Source organism: Sus scrofa, chromosome X, assembly GCF_000003025.6.
Source record: "Sus scrofa isolate TJ Tabasco breed Duroc chromosome X, Sscrofa11.1, whole genome shotgun sequence".
NCBI classification, from domain to species: domain Eukaryota; kingdom Metazoa; phylum Chordata; class Mammalia; order Artiodactyla; family Suidae; genus Sus; species Sus scrofa.
The window spans coordinates 12,202,722-12,222,720 of NC_010461.5; the positions used below are offsets into that span (position 1 = coordinate 12,202,722).

The 19,999-nt window shown below is 44.8% G+C and overlaps 1 protein-coding gene across 2 annotated transcripts in view; it reads right to left on the reverse strand.

Annotated features, from left to right (window-relative positions):
- Positions 1–12,753, reverse strand: part of TMEM27 (transmembrane protein 27) — a 31,682-nt gene extending 18,929 nt beyond the window's left edge. The window contains exons 1-3 of one of the 2 annotated variants that reach the window (XM_021080139.1): positions 12,585–12,753; positions 12,205–12,263; positions 8,210–8,295 (exon numbers count right to left, since the gene is read on the reverse strand). In XM_021080139.1, coding sequence (XP_020935798.1) covers positions 8,210–8,295; positions 12,205–12,263; positions 12,585–12,717 — 278 coding nt within the window. In that variant the 5' untranslated portion in view covers positions 12,718–12,753. Of the gene's footprint in view, positions 1–8,209; positions 8,296–10,066; positions 10,166–12,204; positions 12,264–12,584 lie in introns of those variants that run through there. The other variant, XM_021080140.1, reaches the window with a different exon arrangement.

Sequence of the window (19,999 nt, forward strand, 5' to 3'; positions counted from 1 at the left end):
TCCCCCGTTCTGCAGAATGCGGTGGGGTGTGAATGACTCAGGTTTGGGCCTTATGAACAGTCAGACAATGCTTTTTTTCTTTTTGTCTTTTTAGGGTCGCACCCGCGGCATATGGAGGCTTCCGGGCTGGGGTGGAATCGCGGCTGTAGCCTCTGGCCTACACCACAGCCTCAGCAACGCCAGGTCCAAACCGCGTCTGTGACCTACACCACAGATCATGGCAACGCCGGATCCTTAACCCACTGAGAGAGGCCAGGGATCGAACCTGCGTCCTCGTGGATACTAGTTAGACTCGCTTCCTCTGAGCCATGACGGGAACTCCAGACAAGGCATTTCTGAAAAACAAGCTACTCGGTTCACGCCTTCAGGTTGGCAAAAATGACCAAGTTAAAGAACATCCAATGCCGGTAAAGGTGCAGAGAACTGGAATCCCAGGCAGGGCTTGGTGTTCTATGAATATCAACGACAGAAACAGAGACATGCTTACATTTTGTTCCGATACCGGCAACTGAACTAGTCACGAGCAAGCCCACTTCCTAAAGCAGCAAGGTTGGGGAAAGGGCCGGGGAAGCACAGCCCTGCTTCTGGGGACGGCGGCAAGGCAAAGGCTGCCTGAGAAGGCACCCTCGGGGGCTGGGCCTCCCTCCTTGTTCGGAGGATGCTCTGAGAAACTACCTGAGGTCTTGGCTTCCACAAGAGTAAGAAACTGAGGTCCAACGAGAGGTAAGGCCCAGGCGGTGGGGGGCCACTCCCACCACACTCACTGTGGGAGTATATCGCCCAGGGCACCAAGGGGCAACACGAGGGACAAGTGGGGGGTGGGCACTGTCTGCTTGTGTCCACTGTGGCCCCGTGGACAGGCCCCTGGTTTACGAGGCACCATGTGAAGCACGCGGCATTCGCTCACGGATGTTTGCCAAGAACGAACTGTGACCGGCCAACACGGCGAGCGATGGTTAGGAACCGAGTTCTGCTGCCAGGGCACTGAGATGCCACGACTCTGCCCCTACGTGACAGGCCTAGGAGGTCAGGGCTATTGAGACTCCTGAAGATGCAAACGACTGCGTTTGGAGTGGATAAGCAATGACACCCTGCGGTACAGCACAGGGAACCACATCTACTCACCTGGGATGCAGCAGGATGGAGGATGGTGTGAGATAAAGACTGTGCACGAGCGTGTAACCGGGTCACTTTGCTGTACAGCAGAAATTGACAGAACACGGCCAATCGGCGAGCATAGAAAGTTTTTTAAAAAGAGGCTCTTGAAGATCAAGGTCACGGTGGTAGCTCACCAGAAGATTCAAACCAAAGGGGAAGCCAAAAGTCCCGAGATGCCAGATCTGCCCACAGGACTCCACGCTCCATGTGAGGAGAGACCCAGGACAGTGGGGAGGGCAAAGGGCTTCTGGATTTCATGTGGGTGGTCCACAGCCCTTGTCGGGAGGGGCTCTAACCCCTGCCCTGATGAGAACTCCAGAGTCTCCAAGCTTAGGACACGCTTTCCACTTTATCAGCTGAGCATCACCTGGGAGCCCGTCAAACACTCTGTCCATCTGCAACACAAGACTCCTCTGGGCCCTGGGGCGTGGGGACGAGGCCCAAGCCTGCCCTGCAGCGTGTGCCCCCGCCTTCCTGAGAGAGAAACGGAGCTACCGAATCGGGCCTGCACTGCGATCACAGAAAGGGGAGGAAGGAAAGGAGGGAGACTGCTCCCCCAGAACTTTCTTTCCCCCAACCACAAAGAGCCAGACAACATCAAAACACAGAGAACTCTCTCGTATAAGAAGACTCCTGCATGTGGTGTACACAGAGGTAGCCAAGAGGAAATGTACATTAAGGAAAGCTGGGGCTGGTGCTACAGGCAGTACCGTGAAGACCGGATGGCACGGGTTTCAGGAGAAGATCTGGGACCCAAAGATGCCAATTCCTTCCATTCAGAGATTGTGTCCAACCAGTGTGACTTCTTCCATGCCCTTTCTTCCAAATATGACCACACCGAATGTCCTCTAAGGTTTGCACAAAGGGAAAAATCCACCAGCCAACAGCACTTATTGAGCTAAACATACCTGCGGCATATGGAGGTTCCCAGGCGAAGGGTGGAATTGGAGCTGTAGCCGCCAGCCTATACCAGAGCCACGGCAACACCAGATCTGAGCCACGTCTGCAACCTACACCACAGCTCGCGGCAACGCCGGATCCTCAACCCACTGAGCAAGGCCAGGGATGGAACCTGTGTCCTCATGGGTGCTAGTCAGCTTCATTTCCACTGAGCCACGACGGGAAACGCCTAGATCTTAAAAGTTCTCATCACAAGAACAAAATTCTATCACACCGTGTGGTAAGGGATGTTAACGAGACTCACTGTGGTGAGCATTTCACAATATATACGAATATCAAATTATTACACGGCACACCGGAAACTAAAATAGTGTCATCTGTCAAGTCTACCTCAAGAATAATAAACTGAGGGAGTTCCCTTCATGGCCCAGTGGTTAATGAACCCGACTAGTATCCATGAGGATGCGGGTTCGATGCCTGGCATCAATCAGTGGGTGAAGGATCCAGCGCTGCTGGGGCTGTGATGCAGGCCAGCAGTTGTAGCTCCCATTCGACCCCTGGCCTGGAAACTTCCACATGATGCAGGTGTGGCCCTGAAAAGCTAAAAAAAAAAGAAAGAAAGAAACGGAAATGCCATTAGCTGAGCTAAATAGAAAACCTACATTTTCAAGATTTTTAAATACAGATGGGTCTTGATGGACCTCTTTGCTGGACTAAAAAGTTTGTCTGACTGTTTCACAAGCCAATGACATTTAAACATACACAAATTGCTTCCATCAGCAAATCACTAACAAGGTGAAAGGGTCCACTCCTTTGCGCCAGTGTGGGGAGCCCGGTGCGAAGGCGATTGTCTAAGAACTGGCCCCGCTGCCATTTCTCGCCAACGGCCCCCGCCAGGACCAACTCCGTCCAAGCGGAGGGAAGAATCGGGCTCCTGTTTCCGGAATCAAAGGACTACACAGGAGCTGGGCTGCTCTTTTACAGGCACAAGACCGTTAATCCCCTCGCCAGGGCTACAACAGCATGCTGTTCTTTCGTAGGTCACAAGGCTTCTCCTTGAATGATCAGGCGGAGGGAGAAATCCCTTCCGTGACCTACATCGTTTTCCGCAGAAGGAGAAAAGCTACGCCTCAGCTACACGTCGACCTCTCTCGCTCAGGTTGATCAATTATCCCAAAAGACAATACTTGAGGAAAGCAGGCAGATACCTCTCCCAGCTTACCTGGAAAACAGACTACAGTTTAGCCCTGGGGAGAGAATCCTCTCAACATTTCGAGACTCCTGCGCTGCGATGCACGCGCTGGAACCCCTCCCCGCCCTGTCCTGGGGATGGCAGTGGACCCCGCGCCCCTCCCCGCAGGCCCCCGCCCGCTGCCTCCGCTCCTTCGACCTTCCCTTCCACTGCCCGAGGAGGCGGCTCTTGGTGACTGGACCCCTTCTGCTCTCCTCCAAGTCCTGCACGGGTGCGGCCAGGACCTCGCTTTAGAGAGAACACCCTCTGGCAGAGGCCATCCAGGTTACGCTGGATCGCGGGTATGCCCGCTGTAGGTTTCCAGTCATGCAGAGGAGACACCGCGCCCGGGTCCCTGGGTGAGATCACGTGGGACAGAGGAGACCCTCTAGCAAAGACTGGGGGAAAGGCGGCATGGAAACGGCATTAGTCGGCGCGCTGTCCATCACTTGACTATCTTTAGGGAGTTACTCTTGACACTTTCCATCCAGCACGGCTCAAGATCTTCAGGTTCTCTGCAACAGCCACAGAACAAGCAACGAGGAGGAAAAAACAAAGAAAGAAAAAGCTAATAACCTCCAAGATCTGGATCCCTGAAGCCTCCCTGGAAAGGGATATTTGCTATCGTGTCAGTGACAGCAAACAGCAACATTTGCTATTGTGTTAGTGTGTATTGTATTAGGGCTGCTGTGACAGCCTAAATCTGAAAGGCAGATTTTACATCTGATCCATTTGCCAAGCTAGTGGTGCCTTTCTATGACCTCGCACACTCGAGAGAGGCAGCCTGTCTGCAAAGGTGTTTTCCATCCCATCTTCACCGTGAGGTGCCCTTTCCCGTAGGGGAAACCTGTGGGCGTAAAGATGCAGCCACCGTGAGAGCAGCGCTCGGCGGATCGGGCCCAGCACTTGTAGAGCATCCTAAACACAGGCCCTTTCACGAGGCAGCCCTCACCACTCAGCCTCCTGACAGCAGTATTGCTGAGATTCATACTGCCTGAGCATTTACAGGAAAAAAATTGGTGATCCTCAATCTAATTTTGCACTTTTCAAATTTTGTAACTGACAGTGACAACAAAAGCCTCTATATATCTTATGCACCCAATTCCAATTAAAACGCCTTTGCAAATAAACCATATGATATCTTTATAGAATCCTCCAATGCCCAGTTTCCAGGAAAAAAAAATTTCAAAAGTGAAGTCCTCAAAATTAATCTGAACTGTTACTTATTTAAATTAACTTTTCCTAAGAATGGAAATGTTATTTAACATAATCATATTCAAGGTAAAATTTAGGCACTCATAGGAAATGATATTAAAATGAACACAGCATCAAGAACAAGAAGATGACAGCAGTTAAGGAACCCAACTAGTATCCATGAAGACGCCTGTTCGATCCCTGGCCTCGCTCACTGGGTTAAGGATCTGGTGTTGCCATGAACTGTGGTGTAGGTCACAGACACAGCTCAGATCTGGCATTGCTGTGGCTGTGGCAGAGGCCAGCGGCCACAGCTCCAACTGGATCCCTAGTCTGGGAACCTCCATGTGCTGTGGGTGTGGCCCTAATAAGACAAAAGACAAAAAAAAAAAAAAACAAGAAAATTAAAAGAGACTAGTTGAGGGGTTAGTATTGTGAGATGACCAGTAGCTTTTTTCCTTATATTTTTCTTTTTGTCTATTTTTTTGATTAGGGTACAATTGATATACAGTATTATATAAGCTTCTCTGTACAACATAGTGATTCAAAATTTTAAAGGCTATACTCCATTTATCGTTGTTATAGAATATTGGCTATATTTCCTATGCTGTACAATATATACTTGTAGCTTATTCATTTTATATATTGTATCTCTTACTCCCCTGCCCTTATCTTGCTCCTCCCCCTTCCCCCTCTCACCTGGTAACCCCTAGTTTGTTTTCTAGATCTGAATATGTTTCTTATTTGTTATATTCACTAGTTGGTTTTATTTTTTAGATCTGCCTATAAATTATAAAGTATTTATCTTTCTCTGTCTGATTTCTTTTACTAAGCATAACACCATCCAAGTCCATCCATGTTGCTATAGATGGCATTATGTCATTCTTTTTTATGGCTAAGTTATATTCTTAGGAGCAATTGTGTGTATACACTGTATCTTCTTGATCCATTCACCTGTTGACAGCACTTCAGATGCATCCATATCTTGGCTATTGTCAGTAGTGCTGCTAGGAACATAGAGGTGCATCATCTTTCCAAATTAGTGTTTTTGCTTTTCTTGTATATATGCCCAGGAGTGAAACTGCTGGGTCATATGATAGTTCTAGTTTTAGGTTTTTTTGAGAAACCTCCATACTGTTTTCCCCAGTGGCTGCATCAATTTACATCCCCAACAAGTGTACGAGGGTTCCCTTTTCTCCTTACATTTGTCCTTTTTGATTTCCTAGAAAGTAATCTTCTAATTTTTATTGGGAAAAAATGTTATTATAAATTGTTTTGGAAAGAAGGCTTCCGTTTAGGAGTTCCTGTTGTGGCTCAGTGGGTTATGAACCCTATTAGTATCCATGAGGATGCGGGTTTGATCCCTGGCCTTGCTCAGTGGGTTAAGGATCTGGTGTTGCTGTGACCTGTGGTGTAGGTCACAGACATGGCTCGGATCTGGCATTGCTGTGGCTGTGGTGTAGGACGGCAGCTATAGCTCTGATTCCACCCCTAGCCTGGGAACTTCCATAAGTGCTGCTCTTAAAAAAAAAAAAAGCTTCAGTTTAAAAGCGTTATGTTTTAGCAAATGCATCTTGTCTTAGAGTCTATAAAATAGGAATAGAATTCACTTAGGGCATAATTTTGTTTTACCTTACACCTCCTTCTTTTAATTTTTTGAATCATATGAATATATTACATAGTCTTTTTTTCTCTTTTTGGGCTGCCCCTCGGTGCATGGAGTTCCCAGGCCAGTGATCAGATCCAAGCTGCAGTTGTGAACTATGCAGTAACTGCAGCAACACCAGATCCTTTAACCTACTTTGCCAGTCTGGGAACTGAACCTGCGTCCTGGTGCTACAGAGACGCTGCCATTCCATTGCACCACAGCAAGAACTCATATATTATGTATTTTTAAACACATAGGGGCGTGTGTGTGTATTTGTGTGTACACACACAAATCCATGTATCATGTTTATTTTGCTCCTCCAAATCCTACTTTTCTGTTTTATCCCTTGTATTCACAGTCCATGCATAATACACTGTGGGTTTGAGGAAGACCGATAAATAGAAACTGTCTTTGCCAGATTCTGAATAAAATTAAGACAAAAGAATGAAGCGGACAGGAGACCAAAATAAAAGGCTGGTTGGAGGGTATGACTTTTATCAGCCGGCAAATTTCCTTCCTAATTAAAAAAAAAAATTCTCAGATGAGACAAATTCATCTATAGTGACCCAGGTAGCAGTGAAGTGAAGCAGGTATCAGCACATCCTAAAGTACTGTGCAAGACACTTAACACCTCAGGATTCTGCTCCTGCCAATCTTAACAGTCCACAGCTGTAGACAGGATGAACAGCTGGGCAGAGGTGTGGGCCTGCCCGAGCAGGACTGGATTCTGTACTCAGTGTGGGGAGCAGCACAGAAAAACACCTGCTGTCTGAGGGCAGGCCGGCTCCTCAAGAGAAGGGAAGCTATGCCCACTTTCTCCTTCCAGCTCACCGATCAGATGAGTCATTTCACCTCTCAAGGAGTGGAGTGAAGGAAGGGAGTAGAAAGAGAGCAGGAGCGTTACCCTAATCACAAATAAAGATGGAAGGAAACATCACAAATAAGGAAGATGCCTCTGGAAGAATGGATAAAGACGTCAAACTGTTAAAAATTGTACTAAAGCTTTTAGGAAAATAAAAAAAGGTGCTATGATAGATGCCAACCGTGGGAAAAACCTGTATACATTTATTTTCAAAATGAATCCTATGGACTTATTTATCCCCTTCCCCCCAAAATTCATATGTTGAAGCCCTAAGCTCAAACATGACTGAATTTGGAGATAGGGCCTATAGAGAGAGATTTACAGTTAAATGAGGCCATCATGGTGGGGCCCTAATGGGATTAGTGCTCTCATCTGAAAAAACACCAAAATGCGCACTCTCTTCCCTGCCACCTCCCCCTCAACAAAGGAGAGGTCATGTGAGCATACAAAGATTTGGTGGCACCTGCAAGTTGAAAGCAAAGGCCTCAGGATGAAACTTACCTTGTTAGCACCCTGATCTTCAACTTTCCAGTCTCCGGAACTGTGAGAAATAAACTTCTGCTATTTAAGCCACCCCATCTGTGGTATTTTGTTAGGGCAGCCAGAGCAGACCAACACGATGAGAAAAGAAATCTTTTCTTTCTATTTTATCTATCTATCCATCTATCTACAAGAGAAGGTATTTGGATAGACAGAAACACAGAATGCTTATGATATATAACTACGATTTCTTATATTTATCTTCATAGTGCCTAGTGAGCAGAGAGCTTTGTTAGGACGTGATATAACCTACAAGCTGAGCTAGATTATAAAGGATTAAAATGTAGATCTCTTAAAATTAGATCTGTAAATTATTTTCTTTTCCTTTTTTTTTCTTTTTTTTTTTCTTTTTAGGGTCACACCCACAGCATATGGAGGCTCCCAGGCTAGGGGTCAAATTGGAGCTGCAGCTGCCGGCCTACACCAGAGCCACAGCAACACGGGATCCAAGCCACGTCTGCGACCTACACCACAGCTCATGGCAACGCCGGATCCTTAACCCACTGAGCAAGGCCAGGGATCGAACCCACAACCTCATGGGTCCTAGTGGGGTTCGTTAACTGTTGAGCCATGAAGGGAACTCCAGATCTATAAATTATTTTCAAGATTGAGTTTTGAATTACTGTCTCAAATAATATTGCAAATAATCAATTGAGACTTTTCATGGTTTACTTACTCAGTTGTTTCTCTGTTGGGAACTTTTCTCATAGAGAAAGCCAGCATCGCTTTGAAGAGATATTCTTCATTTGTATCCCAGGCATACTGAAAGCAAAGTAAAACAGAGAATGTAAAGTGAAGAGGCATGGGGTAAAAATTGGTCCATTGGGTTCTAACTGTGGTCACAGTTGCGTTGGTGTGTGTGTGTCTGTCTGTCTGTCTGTCTGTCTCTCTCTCTCTTCCATCTTTTTCATATAATAAAGACTGGAAATCATGATCAATCCTGTCACCATGCTGTTCAGGATAGAGTTTCCTGGCTGTGCTAGCATTCCAAGCGTGGTGTATTTCCCACGGCGTTATCCTCTTGAAACCTGCATTATGAGTAGCCGGTCAACAGATAGGACATTTGGACATGCCATGCTAGACATAAATAGGTGGTTTCTTTTCTTCCTTTCTCTCTTCCCTTGTAAGCTGACTCCTCATCTCAGCTTCCTTTCCTTTATTAACACCAGCACAACTTTTCTTTTTATTTCCTTGGCTGAAAACTTGAGTGTATGTGCCTATCATGGGCTGAACTGTGCCCCCCACAAAGAAACTCATACATTAAAGTCCAAACATCCCAACACAGGGAGAAGACCGCCATCTAGAAGCCAGGGAGAGAGGCCTGGAACACATCCTTCCCTCACAGAACTCAGAAGGAACCAGACCTGCTGACACTTGGGTCTTGGATTTCTAGCCTCTGGAACCGAGAAAAAGTTAATGCCTGTGGTTTGAGCCACCCAATCTGTGGTACTGTGTTACAGCAGCAGCCCTCGCAAACTAAAGTGGATGACCCCACGTTTTAGGTGAGCAATCAAGTATAACTGGAGAAAAGCACAGGGTTTGTTGGCTTAACTCTACCTTCATTACCTGCTCCCACACTGCCCGGGGTCCCCTTAGGATTCTCCATCCGTTTTTTCTCTCTCATGGTTCACAATGACCATTTCAAACCTCCTTCAGCCCCCCCAAATCTCAGTGCTTTCGCTCACACCTCGCCCCTACTAGGTGCGCGTTTCGTGGGTCACAGGTGTATCTTGAGTCATCCCTTTAAACTCCCCCATCCTCCTGACGCCAAGAACAAAACTTCCTCCAGAGGAGCCCATCTTTTATCCCCATCTTCGCCAAAGGCCAGATCTGGTGTTTCTCCTCCAGTCAATGGCTGTTCCATCCACCTCTAGGAGGAATGCCCCCATTCTGGCTTTCGAAGGGTCCAAACAGCATGAGTCTCTCCCCCTCTTCCATGTTCACTGACTGTGAACTATGCTCGAGTCTCTCCCACTAAAACAACCGCACATCCAAATCCCTTTACCCATCCTCCTCCTTCGATCTCTGCTGTCTCCCTGCTGCCCTCACAGCCCCGATTCTTACAGAAGATGTCCACCCTTCCGTCTCGACGTGGTCACGGCCGCGTAATCTTCGCCGCCTCCACTATCCGCCTGCCAGCCCCACCACTGCACAGAGCGGCTCTCGCAAGTTACCCATGGCCTTCACGTTCTCAGCGCAGAGAGCATTTCTCAGTCTGCCCTCACTTGGCCTCTCAACACCATGTGATGCTCGTGAACACTCTGCTCATCTGAAAGCCCTTTCTTCCCCCCGGTGACACGGCCTTCTCCTGGTCTTCCTCACCCCTCTGCCTCCTTTGCCGGTTCGCTCCCTTCTCCGAGGCTCAAGTTTTCGAGAATCACAAAGCTCGAGGCCAGACCCTCTCCTCTGGTCACCCTCCACTCCCTCCCCCAGCACCGCCATCTCCTCCAGGGTTCCAGGGCCACCTCAGTGCAAGTGACGCAGGAATGTACATATCAAGCCAGCTGTGTCCTTGCCTCTTTGTCAATAATACCTCCAACTCAGTAAGTCCAAAATGAACGCCAACGTTTTCTTGTCTGTTCTTGGCTCCCTGACTCCGAAACGGGCCATCATCCATCCGGCTGCATAATTAGAAACAAGAGCTTCTCCTTGACGATCCCCCCCCCCGCCCCCGGTTCCTTGTCATCCCAACCCTGTGGCTCTCACATCCCTTCACTGCTCCAGCTCTCCAGCAACACACTGTACTCCGAACGGCCAGCCCCTCTCACCCACACGACTCGAGCACCTCCCAACTGGATCCTCCCCTCTCTCCTAGTGCCCTCGGGTCTGTCTTCCACACTGCGGCCTAGGTGTCTTCCCAACACGAAATCTACCATGACACCTCTTGCATAAAACTCCCCCTTGCTTCAAACTCCCCGACATGGGCCACACATTCCTTGGCCTGACTCCTCCTTTCTCTCGAAGCTCGTCAGGCGCCACGCTCCTCCTCGCTGCTCCCGTTCCAGACGCCCCCGCCTTCCTTCCACCCCTCGCTCTCCCCAGGTTTCCTCCTGTGATAAGGCTTTCCACGTGCTGTTGTTCCCTCTTTGCTTTTAACCCCCCGTGTACTTCTACTCGTACTTTAGACCTCACAGTAAATGCCAGTTCCTGAGGCCCTGATGAGGCCAAATCCCTCTGGACTTCTCTTTCCTGGTAATGCTTTCAAGGCTGCACATTTGCATTTGGCTCAGTGAATATTTAATGGACAGCCAACTGTCCCAGTACTGTAAGCTCCACAAGGGCATGGATAAGCCTGGATTTTGCTGCACTGCATCCAGTGCATCCCAGCATCCAGCATGCTGCCTGCCCTCAGAAGATGCTGGGATGAGCAACCCTACCCAATGGAAGAGACAGTGGATTCTGCAGTCACACTGCCTGGGTTCAGACCTCACCTCTACCCCTTGCTGACGTGAGATCTTGAGACGTTCACTTAGTGTCTTTGCACTTCAGTTTTCTCATCCATCTAAAGAGAATGGGAACACCTGTGCCCCCTTCCTCAAAGGGTTGTTATGAGGGCTAAATGAGAAGATGTGAACAAAGTGATGAGAAGGGCCCCAGAAAGAAAGCAAACTAAGTTCTCAATGAAAGCTCACTGTCGGAATGATTATTACTCATTAAGTGAACAAAATAATACACTGGTGGACTGGCCTACAAACCGAATACTTCTAAGTTTCTTTTAGCACTTTTATCATTTCTAGCCTGAGGCATCTTACTATCACCTTCTATCAGGGAAAATGTTCACAAACCACAGCAGAAAACTGAAATTAGAATTACACAAAGTCATCTTATCAATTCGACAGTCTTTACTGTTCCTAGAGCCACCGGAGCCCCATGACTATTTTTTTAACTTCAATTTCATATATTCAACAACATATATTTCATGTTGTTACTCTGATATTTGAGAAGAACTTTAGAAACTTCACATTAGAATCAGAAAAACTTTGTGCTCTCAAAGATCTTAGGTGGGTGACTCTTGCCCTCTTTTCCATGACGGTGACTGACAAAATTCAAACGACCACACAGTGAAGAGCAGAGCTGAACCCAGACCTGAGTGCCTGACTCAGGCCCCTGTGCGCCACTGTTCTGGGCTGAAACGCTCAGGCTCATGAAATTGTCTTGGGCAAGGCAGAACTTTAATCTATAGTATATGCTAGAGAATAATTTAAAGACTAGGCAAAATCAGCTTATTAACAATTTCTATTTTACTATGAATGTTCTTGCTTTAAGAAAATATCAGATTTGGAGTTTCCATCGTAGTGCGGTGGAAACGAGTATGACTAAGAACCATGAGGTTGCGGGTTCCATCCCTGGCCTCGCTCAGTGGGTTAAGGATCCGGCGTTGCCGTGAGCTGTGGTGCAGGTCGCAGACGCAGATGCGGCTGGGATCTGGCGTGGCTGTGGCTGTGGTGTAGGCCAGCAGCTGAGGCTCCGATTGGACCCCTAGCCTGGGAACCCTCACAGGCCGTGGGTGCGGCCCTCAAAAGACAAAAAAAAAGAAAACAAAAAGACAAAAAAAAATCAGATTTGAGGTCTATATAAGTTTAAGATAAGCAAACACAGAGGCTCATTATTAGAGAAAGGAGTGTTCTTAGCAAACAAGATGTTAAATGAACACGCAAGTTCTTCACTTACTGCTTTATCTCCCAGAGCTGTTCTGATACTAAGTCTCACTTTAAAAGCATTTTCGGCATCTGCCAGAGAGAAAAAAAGAGAGCAGGATGTGATAATAAAAATCTGCCAAAATGGAGCCTGATAGATCCTAATATTTAATGCAACTCAAAACAACAGAACAAAGAACGGCAATTAAACTGCCCCAAATACTCCTGAAAGTTGAACTGCAAGCATCTTAGACGGTTGAAATTTTTCCTTCAAACTCATAAAACATTCACAGCCTCAACTATCAAACCACAACACAATGGCAGATTTAGAAAAATAAAGAAGTCTTTCAGTCAAAGACGTGTCAATCATTTAGAAAACTATTGATCTGTTTTTAAGTTTCAAGGCTCACGTACCTGGTTGACAAAGTTCAGCACGAACAGAAGTCACCAGAAAAAAGAGCAGCCACAACATTCTTTCAGAGTGGAAAACACAAGGCAAGCAGAGGGAAAAAAAATTCCACCCTCCACTTAAAGCTACTTTAGCCATTCTGTGATCCGGATTAGAATAGCAAACAAGCAAGCCACCACCTGAAAGATTTAATGATTAACCGCCATCGTTTGGGTTAATACTTTGATAGAAACAGCCCATCTCCTGTCAGTTATTTACAAAAACCTGTTTGGAAACAGATTGTTAGTTGTCCTTTCCAAACTCTACCTACAAGAATGTTTTCTCTGCTGACTCAAAAGTAGTTATTCTCCCCCACCCCTTTTTCTGTTCTTGTTTGGCTAAATGCACAGGAGAAAGAAGGAGTCCTTTCTGGAGGTTTATCTTGGCATGAACTTCCCATCTCTTCAGGGCTGACATATCTGGCTTAGAGATAAACGACCTTAATTTGGAGAACAAACATCACTCCTTTCCACCTCTGGTGAACAAAGGACGACACCCTTTCAAGGCTGGCCGCATCTGACGCTCACCTCCGCAGGTAAATATCCAGGAGAGCTTCCAAGTCAAAGAGAATGGCTTTGGTCCGCCCTGAGGTCTGGCAGTGGAGTAAAACCAAAGGCAGTGACATAGAGCAGTGCCGCCCGAGGGGCCGTTCCTCTCCACGCTGTTCAGGACGTACCCGCTACGCACCGCACGCCAGCCGCTGGGCACAGGCGGCTGTCCAGTAGGTGATGCGGAGCTGGTGCTGCTGGAGACTGAATGTTGCTTAGCTTTATACGGAACGATGTGGCTGGAGACTACATTAGCCAGTGCAGCAGGAACGGTCAACAGGCGCTACCTCCTGCCACGACCCAGCTTTGCTGGATTATTTCTCTAATCCTCACAACAGCGCCACACGGTGGCTGTGTGTAATCCTGTTACAGACGAGGAAACCGAGGATCCAGGGTTTAAGGCCCTGGCGGCAACAGGAAGAGTGGAATGAGCGTCACCCGAACCCCATCTCCACCACACCGAACCCCACTGTGTCTCACGTCGTCCTTGGTCAAAACTGAAACTCTACCAGAACCTGAGATGCTCTGAGGACTGCCCTTCCCCTAGTGGCACTCTGCAGACGCCCATCAAGCCCCCTGCGGGTGGGTGTCAGGGCCTTGCTCTCTACCACACCACCCTTCCTGAATTCAGGCCCCAGATTCCACCTCTCTGCTTGTAAACCAAGCATGGAAAAATGAGGCGTTCCCCGGTGGCACAGTGGCTAAGGATTCAGCAGCTGTCACTGCTGTGGTGCAAGTTCAGTCCCTGGCTGGGGAACTTCTGCATGCTGGGGGACGTGGCCAAAAAATAAATAAATACCTAAGAGAGCCAGAATCAAAACATACATACACACACACATACATACGTACATAAAAAGAACGGAGAAACTAGATCCGGTGGCCCTCCTGCTGAAGAGAAAACCTGGATTTTTAAAGCAACAACGAGGAAAATATCAACAACCACACTTCTGCAACACAGCCTCTTATTTGAGAGGCTATCATTTCCCCCACCTAGTAAGGGTGACAGTCTATCACAGAGGACCCACTGCTGTCGTCTGACTCCACTTAGGGAAGCTTTTCCTCGCCGCCTGCCCCTTGGTTGCCAGGGCAGAGTCAGGAAAAGCCCTCCTCGAGGCAGAGGCGGCCACAAGTGAGGAGGCCAGCCATCCCAACAAGCTCGCTCTTAGGTGACATGGAAATTTCCTAGAAGGAAGCAAGCGCTCGCGTAACCAACTCCCGAAAACAAAGTCAGGCTAGGTGAAGTTATCTTAGGAAATGGTAGACTAGATAAAGGCATCATGGGGCGAAAAAAGCCGACAGGTAGAGATTGTGACAAAGCTGATTGTTGGCACCAAGGAAGAACGCTGTGTTAGAGAGAGGCATCTGATTCAGCTTTTCTTTAGCCTTAAAACTTCAGAAAAGTATCGAAAGTCTCTTGCTTTTGACTAGGACTAAAGACAATAAAAGAGTGAATTATAGTGTAAGCCACCCATTTGAAAAGAGACGAAAAATCGCTCTTTGGAATTGCGATTTCTCAATGTTTGTTATCCCATTTTGAAATACAATAGAAGAAAGAGCAATAGAAGTCCTGCAGAGAGCAGACAGAGGCAAAGAGAGAAAAGTACAAAATACCCGTAATACCACAGGCATGGGCAGCCAGTGTTAACAGCTTTTGAGAGTTGAACACTGCAAATCCATTATACTTCAATAAATAAATAAATAATGGGAAAATGAGGGGAAAATATTTTCGAAATGCACCTCCCTTAGCCCTGAATCTCCCTGTGTGTTCCCATGCCATGCTGCTTTGTCTCACTGCAGTGGCCCTATGAGAACAGCGAGACATCTTGGTGGGAATCCCAAGGACCCCTGTCTTCCTCGCCCTTCCTCACGCTGCTCCCTCGGCGGGGAGCTGCTGAGTCACCTTCAATTTGACGCGTCATGAGAGAAAAGTATCCATGTAGTCCTACTACTGAAAATTCCTTTTATCAATAACTGATGGTGGCAGTTCCCACCGGGGCACGGGTTCGATTCCTGGCCCAGTGTAGTGGGTTAAAGGACCCAGCATTGCCTCAGGTGTTGCATAGGCCACAGCTGCGGCTTGCATTCAATCCCTGGCCCAGGAACTTACATATGCCATGAGTGCTGCCATAAAGAAAAACTGGTAAACAATAAATTAATTGATGGTAAAATTTATCACCTGCCTTTTCAGTATCTATTAATTTGATTCTAAAGTTTTTACTATTTAGTGCATTGTATTAAAAAAATTTTTTACATTGATGATGTGACCCTTAGATGAGCTCAGTCTGATGTTTTTTACCACGCTTCTGCACTTAGCTGCTGTGTTTTTTCTTTAGGTTTTTAAACCCATTTTTGTAGAAGAATATTATTTAGGTTTCTGTCAAGTGCTCATTCTTTCTCCTGGCCTTTTTATTAACATCTTAAAAATGGTACAGAAAGATTTCTAACATTGCCTATGTTTACAATTACTTGAAAATGCAGAAGAAACAAAATATTCAGAGTTGAAGAATCAGAATCATACACAATTTGGGGAAGAGTTCTTTCAAAACTTTCATTTCTTATATTGTCATTAGTTGCAGGTTTCATATTTCTTTCTGAGTCCATATTTTCTGTTTATAATTTCCAGGAAAAGCATTCATTTCGTTAAGATTTTCCAGTTTTTTCTAGGACTTTATACAAGAGTTCCCATAAAATACTCCATTTTTATATTACCTATATATTTTTTAGTGTATATATTAATTTTTCTAATTTTTTTCATTGTTCTTTCCAGACGTTCATCCGTCTTTGCTGTCATTTGATCAACGAACAAGATCTTGGATTTAATTTTCAATTCCTTTCTTTGGCTTTCTGATTCATCCATCTCTTATTCTTATTCATCCATCTCTTATTCTTGCTGTCATTACACTGGTTTACTTGTTCTTTTTTATAACTCGTGAGTTGGCTAATCAGCTTATTTTTCATCTTTCTCAGTTAATATGAAAATATCTATTGCAATGAATTTTACTTAGGGTACTGTTCCTGCCCCCTGACATAAGTACAGATGTACAGTGATTTCATTCCTATTTTCTAAATAGCCTATAATTAGTTTTAACTTTTTTACCCCTGTATTTACTTAGAAAAAAAAATTTGTCTTTTTTTTTTTTTTTGTCTTTATGCATGTGCAATATATGGAAGTTCCCAGGCTAGGAGTCAAATCAGAGCTGCCGTCCTACGCCACAGCCACAGCCACACCAGATCCGAACCACGTCTGCGACCTATACCACAGCTCACAGCAATAGCAGATCCTTAACCCACTGAGTGAAGCCTGGGGTGGAATTTGCGTCCTCATGGACACTGGTTAGGTTCTTTACCACTGAGCCACAACAGGAACTCCCTGTTTAGAAAAGCTTTACTTGTCAGCAAAAGAAAAAGCAGCCAAAAACGGAACAATTAAACATACTGACTTTTATAGGTCCTACCAGGTGAATAGAAAAAGAAGATGTATAATGATTAAAAAAAAACATTGTCAATAATTTGACTTAAAATATGAAGACTCTTACAAGGTATGAGGCACTTGGAACGTGCTAAAAATGATTTAATAACTAAAGAGCTTGAGGGTTTAATAGTTGGAACACAGAACTAGATGCTATTGTTCTTGCCTCTCAATATACTGGGTTTTTTAAATTTCACTTTTCAAAATCCGACTCAAACTTTATTTTCATGTACAATATTAGGTATTAAACCTCCAGAGAATTCCTATCAAACTTGCTTCACATAATGCTTACATCAGCAACTCCACATATAGGAGCCTAATAACTTACTAGTAACAGGGGTGATGATGACAAATAGAGCCGTTTCAAACATTCTGAATATGCTTCTATTTACTCCCAGTGTTTAGAGTTTAGAGAACGCAGGTAAAAAGTTGAGACTACTACTGCCACGAGCCATGCAGAAGGCACTGAGTCTCCTGGGACCGGAAAGAGAAATTGATTTCTCCATGTCTTTCATACTCCACATCACTACTGGAAAGCAGTTTCTCGGCACATAACTATTGATCTGCTGCTCTGGAGGGTAAATTAAATATGAGAAAACACGTGCGTCATTCTTCTGATTCATGGAAGATGCCTTTTAAAGTTCATCAGAGTTGTAAACGCATGTGGGGAATAAGTGTGCTCCATTTACGTGCAATAAAACAAGAGCTAGTAGGGGCCAATGTCCCTTCTGAATTTTGACCCTCGCTATTCTGTTTCATTGTCACAAACGGGTATTTTGTAAACCTACAACATCTTGAATACCGTGAGCTTTTTCATTTGTCATCTTTAACCATCTTAACCATCCTTACAGGTCCATCTCAATGATCACCTACTTTGAGAAATCTTTCTTTTGTTTTTGTTATAGATTTTTAGCTGTTATTATTTGTTGTAGACTTGTCCAATCTCCTAACTTTTTATTCTCTCCTTATCCTGTGTTCCCATAGCATCTTGTTCACATCGGTACATGTATCTACTGCCAACATGATTTGCTTTGGGGTCCCACAAATTTTAAGGTGGGTTCCATTTGTACTTCTCATGGCCCATGAATACTTAATAATTTAACAAGACTGAACTGACTTATCTGAATCATAAAATGGCATTCTAAGGACCTCAAGACTGTATAAATGAAGTATTATAAGGTACATTGCCATTTTTTTGACATTCCCAGCCAGAGAAAAACAACTCCCAGTATTCTTCATAAACAATGAAGCCCGGGCTATGGAAAATTTTTGCCTCCACTCCCATACTTTGATGCCCTTTTTAAAATGAGGGGGAAAAAAAGTGAAGCTACAATACACGAAGGCTCATCAAATTTTGCAGGTTAATCAATAGCCATAACCATCATGAACCTTGTCTTTTTTTCCACAGGGTAACATTTTTCTGCTTCAGAGAAAGTTAATCACTACTGTTGGGAAATAAAAATTAATTCAGACAAACTGAGTTAGTGTAATTTTGCCAACTTTATATTCCTAAGGCAGAAATGTAAAGGATAGTTTTGTAAGCAGAATGCATGTGTGCCTGTCTGCGTGTCTCACCATGTGCATGAATACCAATACATTGCCATGAGTCCCACAGTGGGAACTCAACCATTACTCTTTATGACACTTGTTTCCTACTTAGTTCATAGCGTCACTATGATGAAGAATCGGGATTTCCCTTGGGGCCAAAAGTCAAGAAAAACTAGGCTTGTCAAAAACAAACACATTAACGTGGAGGGTGTTATGCTAAGTGAAATAAGCCAGACACAGAAAGATAAATACCATATGATCGCCCTTATATGTGGAATCTAAAAAACACACAAACAAGAACAAAAAACCTAACCCACACATACAGAGAACTGATTGGTGGTTGCCAGAGGCAAGCGGTGGGGGTGGGGGAAATGGGTGAAAGTAGTCAAAAGGTACAAACTTCCTGTTATAAAATAAATAAGTCATGAGGATGTTATATACAGAAAGGTGACTACAGTTAATGTGTTGTATGTTTGAAAGTGGCAAAGAGAGTAAATCTTAAAAGAGCTCATCACAAGAAAAAAGCTTGTAACTATGTGTGTGTGTTAACTATACTTACTATGGTGACCGTTTCACAATATATAAAAATATTGAATCATTATGTGTACCCCTGAAACCAATATAATGTAATATGTCAATTATATCTCAATTTTTTAAAAAAGAGACCAGCATTTACCAAGTCCTTTTCCATCTATAACCAACCCCCTTACCACATCTTCCCTTTCTAATCATTTCTTGTCGCATCCAAAACCAAGCTGAGGAATTTCAAGCTAAAGCTCCTTGAGGCATGTAAATCAATGAAACTGGAACACACCCTCCCGCCATGCACAAAAATAAACTCAAAATGGCTTAAGGACTCAAACATAAGATAAGACACCATCAAATTCGTAGAAGAGAACATAGGCAAGACATTCTCTGACATCAACCTTACAAATGTGTTTTTAGGTCTCCCAAGGCAACAGAAATAAAAGTAAAAATAAACCAATGGGACCTAATCAAATGGACAAGCTTTTGCACAGCAAAGGAAACCATAAAAAACAACAACAAAAAGACAACCTATGGAATGGGAGAAAATAGTTTCAAACGATGCAACAGACAAGGGCTTAATGTCTAAAATATACAAACAACTTATACAACTCAACAGCAAAAAAGCCAACAACCCAATGGAAAAATGGTCAAAAGATCTGAATAGACATTTCTTCAGAGAAGATATACAGACAGCCAACAAGCACATGAAAAAATGCTCAACAGCACTGATTATTAGAGAACTGCGAATCAAAACTACTATAAGGTACCACACCTCACATCTGTCAGAATGGCCATTGTTAATAAGTCCACAAGTAACAAATGCTGGAGAGGGTGTGGAGAAAAGGGAACCCTCCTACACTGTTGGTGGGAATATAAATTGGCACAACCTCTATGGAAAACAGGATGGAGGTACTTCAGAAAACTAAATCTAGAACTATGACCCAGCAATCCCATTCTTGGGCATATACCCAGAAAAAACTTTCTTTAAGAAAGATACATGCACCTGTATATTCACTGCAGCACTATTCACAACAGCCAAGACATGGAAACAACCCAAATGTCCATCGCCAGATGAATGGATTAAGAAGATGTGGTGTATATATACACAATGGAATACTACTCGGCCATAAAAAAGAACAAAATAATGCCAGCAACATGAATGGAGCTAGAGACTCATATGAAGTGAATTAAGTCAGAAAGAGAAAGACAAATACCATATGATATCACTCATATCCGGAATCTAATACACAGCACAAATGACCTTTCCACAGAAAAGAAACTCATGGAC